At 41.1% G+C, this 6,000-nt stretch overlaps 1 protein-coding gene across 1 annotated transcript in view; it reads right to left on the bottom strand.

Moving 5' to 3' along the window:
* Positions 1 to 539: 539 nt before the first annotated feature.
* ATF6 (activating transcription factor 6) overlaps positions 540 to 6,000 on the bottom strand; it is a gene marked incomplete at both ends in the record, with an annotated part of 31,147 nt that continues 25,686 nt past the window's right edge. Inside the window, 2 exons of the mRNA XM_008941306.1 lie at positions 540 to 697; positions 5,600 to 5,664. Coding sequence (XP_008939554.1) covers positions 540 to 697; positions 5,600 to 5,664 — 223 coding nt within the window. The remainder of the gene's footprint in view (positions 698 to 5,599; positions 5,665 to 6,000) is intronic.

Genomic DNA, 6,000 nt, shown 5'->3' with positions numbered 1-6,000 from the left:
AGCACAAGCTTATACTGTATCCTACCATAGACAGCAGAATTGCTCATCTGTCTCAACTTACAAGTCACAAAACACCAGAAAAATTATGCCAGTACAGAGACCTGTACAGCTGCAATATGCAACACATAAAACTGCAAATGCAAGTGTTTTAGGGGCAGATAAAAGCAATATTATATTAAGGTAGCAGAAATAATTTATGTACAAGGTACATTTATTCCCAGAAGCATAAACGGTTTATACATCTATTAAATAAATAGCCATGTAACTATTCTCATTATTGGACTGCTACCATGCCTAAGTATTTAGCCACAGGATTCATGCAATTTTGTGCTGTTTTGCCCTGGCACTAAAGTTTTCTGCAAAGCTCCCTTTCCATTCCTAACTGTGATGGGCATATTTTGCAAAGATTGTGATCTAGCCATATTACTCTAAAGGATAAACAGAAATATCACTCATGAAGAAACAAATTTAGCTTGAACCTTGACTAGGTCACCTTTTCTATTACAAGGAAATCCACTCAGTGTTAGAAACAATCTCACGGGTACACATAAAAGGCCAGTACTGAACAACTACTACACTTACTCTGCGAAATGACACCACGTAGAACGTATCTTCCTTTCTGTGAAGAGCTTCAAAAAAGTCTTGATAGCTCCTCGGAGAGGCATAATACACTTGTAGCTCATTCCCTGAGTTCCTTCTGAAATAAAGAAGAGGGGAATGTAATTATTATAGACAAGAAAGTTAACTTCAGTGAGACAATGACTTTAAAGATCTACTTTTCAAAAGAACAGCATCTCTTCATTCACTGAGAGAAGCATGTGGAACCTTAAACACAAGTGAAGACAGTGAAACTACTGGGTATTTTTTGAAAGTTCAAGGTGCTTTGAAGGACTTGCTGCAGGAAAATTTGCCAGGCTTGATTTTATTCATGCTTTTGAGGCTGGCAAAAAACTACTTACTAGCTCAATAGTAAAAAAAAATAAATTAAAAAAAATAAAATTCAAGGCAATCTAAAGTGTCTCAAAAATTGTGATGACTTTTGGAAACAGATTTCAGCAGATTTCAGAATGAAATGTCATTCTGACATAAAAACCCAAAACGTTTAATAATTTATTATTTATTTTACTGCTAAGTATCCAAACCATTCAAGTTGACAGAAGTGCAAAGTTAAGCATAAACAGAGCTCTCAATTTACTGTCAAGTGACAACTCTACCTTCTCTCTCATCCACATTTTTTCCCCTTCTTTGTGTCTCTTTGATTAACTCAAAGACTTGTTCTTGATTTTCAATTGAGACAATGCAACAAAGTTAAGATATTCACATAATTTTGAATTATCTTCTTCACAATTCTCATCTCACATATGGCATGAGGAAAAGACACTCTGTCTAAACTATTCTAGGCAAAAACACTGGCAAACTGTACAATCATGGTACTTATCCACTGTTTATCTTGGAAAAGTGAGAAATTCCCAGCACACATTGCTATCATATATACTTCCCCAATCCCATTCAAAAATAACATATTTAATCAAATTGGAAAGCTGTACTTACACAAACCATTAGCTGGACCCTCAACCAGTCATTTTAATTCCTTCCCACTTTAATAGCATGCTGTCTGTTTGCAGTACTTGTGGCAGAAACACTGATCAGACTATCCCTCCCAAGCTGTCTTTTACTGACCCAGTTTTTAAACTATGGTGGCTGACTTAGATTGTTTTGGTATGTTTCTAAACTATACATAACTATGCACCCAAAACAAGGCAGAAATCTGTCATCCAGTGATTTTTCTGAGCAGCAGTAATAGTAGACCACCATTATCTCCTCTCTTACTGCTAATAGAGTCCTGTTGCAATTGAAGGACTGTAGCTGCCAAGCCAGTTGCCATTTAACAGGACTGGGGGTGTAAATCCTGGGGGATCAAAAGCAGGCAGCTCTACTCTTCTTTAGAAGAACTATGCAAGTGAGGAATCAGATCACATCCTTTCACACACAGGAAACAAATACTGGGACTAATTTGAGCTTGATTACTCATTCATAAAAACACGTAGGCCCACCAAACCACCCCTGAGATTCAGCATTGAAGTTTTACTGTGATAAAAGGCATCACGCCCACACACTGCTCAGTAAAACACATCCTGAAAACTGAAACAGGTCCCACAGATCCGTTTGCTCGCCCACACTCAAGAAGATACAGCTAGACCTAAAAAACAGCCTTTTATAATTCTAAATCCAGCTATGGGAGAAAATAGTTCCAAAGCACTTGGAAACCACTGGGTCTTTACAAACCTCTCCTGGGTTCATGGAACAAGTCTATCACCAGTCCCAAATTCCAAGTGATACCAGTAATCCACTAGTATTACACCATACCTACCTTTGGGCATTCAAGAGTACCCACCATGGACTTACTCCATGAAGAAAAGGGAGAAACTTAAAGCCCAAAAAGAAGTGCAAAGCTATCAGCTGTTTTAGTAATACGTTACCATGTCACAAGAAAGCATCGTATTAAATCCTATATATTAAAAGTTTGAAAGGCACTCTGTTATGCACCACAGAGCACTAGGATGTTGCATGTATGCTTGTTTTAAGAAGGAATGAGGCTGTGGACTCAGTGCTTTAAGCCCAAGAAACACAATTTTAATAGTACAAAATTTAGAAACTAAAATAATTTTCAAGTCCTGGTTTGATATCTGGAGCCCTAAACACACACTACAGAAACCCTCACCAAAACAACCTCTGAAGAAAGCTATAAAGACTGAAGAGATCTGAGGGATAGTTAATGGTTATCATCTTGATTTTGATCTTTTTCTTCTGTTTCGACTTCATTGCAATACTTTTAAATCGATCAATTTTCTTTTGGATTCCAGGACCACTGTGACAACAGTGGTATCAGCAGTGCTACAAAGATAAATCTAGATCCTGCCAACGTCCTCCTGTTCATGGATTAGTCACCAGCAAGGGTATTCTAGAAGGTAAAGGTCACTCCATTTCTGGTCACAGCCACAAAAAGGCATTTGAATCATTAGCAAAAGCTTCAGGGCTATCTACAAACATTTACATTACATATCAAGAAACCTAAAAGCAGTTTAGTTTTTTGGGTTTACACATTTGCAGAGATAAGGCTAGTTCATTAGCAGTTCTCCACAGGCAATGCCTAGAGTCCAGGACGTGCAAGATGAGATGGGAGACAGAGGGCACCAAGTTTGTTCAGCCTGGAGAAGAGGAGGCTCTCATAGCAATCCTCAGTGTCCTAATGGGAGTTACAAATGGAGACAGTCTTTTCTGACAGACACAGAGTAGACCTGAAGTTAAACCTGCTTTGAGTAGGAGGTTGGACTAGAGACCTCCAGAAGTCCTTCACAACCTAAGCTACCCTGTGATTCTATGATTTCATGAAGCATCTAACAGCTGATGGCTTTGGGAGGAACTGGAAGTCTGTTCTATGTTCTTAGCAGTTCTAGGACAGTCACAACATGCAGCTGCCATGACTCACTGGTTCCTGTTCATTTAAACATCATTCACCCAAAATTAAAAAAAAAAAAATAAATTCTTACTTCCTTCTGAGCACAGTAGATTATTCCATACAGAGTTCTGATGTTGCAGACTGTTTCTAACAGCCCAGATTATTTTTTTAAGAGTAATGCAGGCATGCGTATTCTACTGCCCTACGCCATGAGGCTTGTTCATCCGGTCCTCAGTTAAAACAGACATCCTTCATCTGCCTGTAGAACTAAAAAAGCTTTTTCTTCTTTTTTCTTCTTAGTCAAGACCCCTCAAAATTTGGCAGCCTGGTTTCCACAACATTTGCGTGCAGCTTGCTATTTTATCCCAGGTTGATCCTGCTTTCAAAGCAGCAACTGAAACAGAAGGGCCCCAGCTGTCTTGCTTTCAGTGGACACATTTCAGGTGTTCTTCTCACCCAAAAGTCCACATTACACTACATTCTGCTGACTTCTCTTTGTCACTTTAAAGCAAAGAACCTTTTACACATTGTCACAGAGAATTCAGGAGAGAAAATTTCTATTTGCTTAAGCTTATCTCTCCAGCTCCTTCCTGTGCCCAGGGAAGAGGGACAGGATAAGTATATAGAATCACAGAATCACTTTGGTTGGAAAAGACTTTTAAGATCATCAAGTCCAACCACTAACCCTACTCTACCATATTCTACCAAATCCTCTTCTAAGCCATACCCCCAAGCACCTCATCTACACAGCTTTTAAACACATCCAAGGGTGGTGACTCCACCATCTCCCTGAGCAGCATCTTCCACTACCTGACAACCTTTTCAATGAAAAAGCTTCTTCCTAATTTCCAGTCTAAACCTCCCCTGAAGCAGCTTGAGACCATTCCCTCTTGTTCTATCATTTGTTACTTGTGAGAAGAGATCAGCACCTTCCTCTCTACAATGCCATTTCAGGCAGTCGTAGAGAGCAATAAGGTCTCCCCTCAGCCTCCTTTTCTTCAGACTAAATAGCCCCAGTTTCCTCAGCTGCTCCTCTTAAGACTTGTTTTCTAAGCCCTTCACCGGCTTAGTTGCTCTTCTTTGGACCCACTCCAGCACCTCAATGTCTTTCTTGTATTGAGGTGCCCAAAACTGAACACAGTATTCAAGGTGTGGCCTCATCAATGCCAAGTACAGAAGGACAATCACCTCTCTGGTCCTTTTTGCCACACTATTTCTAATACAAGCCAGGAGGCCATCAGCATTCTTGGCCACCTGGGCACACCGCTGGCTTATATTCAGACCCTTGTCAATCAGTACCCCCCCTCCAGGTTTCTTTCCTCCAAGGAGCTTTCCAGCCACCCTTCCCCAAGCCTGTAGCGTTGTGTTGTGGTTGTTGTGACCAAAGTGCAGGACCCAACACTTGGCCTTGTTGAAGTTCATAGAACTGACAAAGGCCCATCAATCCAGTCTGTCCAAGTCTCTCTGTAGAACCTCCCTACCTTCAAGCAGATCAACACTTCGATCCAACTTCGTGTCATCTGCAGACTTAGTAAGGGTGCACTCTGTCTCCTCATCAAGACCATTGATGAAGATGTTAAACAGAAGTGGTCCCAACACTGAGCCCTGGGGAACACCACTTGTGACCAGCCACCAGCTGGATTTGACTCCATTCACCACCATGCTCTGAGCCTGGCCATCCAGGCAGTGTTTTATCCAGCAGAGCACATGCTCATCTAAGCCGTAAGCAGCCCTTTTGTTCATAAGAATGCTACGAGAAACAGTGTCAACGGCCTTACAGAAGTCCAGGTAGACAACATCCACAGCCTTTCCCTCATCCATCCATCCGTAGAAGGAGATCAGGTTTGTCAGGCAGGGCCTGCCTTTCACAAACCCATACTGATTGGGCCTGATCACCTGGAAGTCCTGTATATGGTACATAATGGCACGCGAGATGTTCTGTTCCATGACCCTGGCACCAAGCTCAGACTGACAGGTCTGTAGTTCCCACATGGCATGGGAGGGACAGGGGGAATGAGAAAATACTTTAACTTTTGCAAAATAATTTGGTAATAGCCATAATGGCGTCTTCTACCGGCTGTTGGTGAAAAACTAGATTATTAAGTAGATGGAAACAACAAAGCTGTTGTTCTACCTTACCTGAGGCTGGTGTCTGTGTAAGGCATGGCCATTAGCTGAGAATCTGCCTTCTTACTGAGGGAGCTCTGAAAAAGGGAGAGAGCAGAAAGATGACACCAAGTGAAAACAAAAAGCCTTTCCTTGGTTTGGCACTACACAAAACGTGACACACATCTCTAGCGGAAAGTGAATATACGAGGGGCTGCAGAGGTTAATCAGTGCCCTGAACAATAAATGCATTTTTTTCCCACTGGTGAAACATGAATAACTGAAATGGTCAGTGATCAAGCTGCAAGCACAAAACCCAGTGTTTTAATACAGCTAAATTTAAAGTCATACATTCAGACACAATGGGAGGCTGGCAACAGATGCAGTAGTTCCACATATTGTGTCATCCAAGTGCAAAATTTGCTATCCGTGAT

Source organism: Merops nubicus, unplaced genomic scaffold, assembly GCF_000691845.1.
Source record: "Merops nubicus isolate BGI_N331 unplaced genomic scaffold, ASM69184v1 scaffold14945, whole genome shotgun sequence".
Taxonomy (NCBI): Eukaryota; Metazoa; Chordata; class Aves; order Coraciiformes; family Meropidae; genus Merops; species Merops nubicus.
Note: the sequence above shows the minus strand (reverse complement) of the source record. Positions and strands in the feature narration are given on the sequence as shown.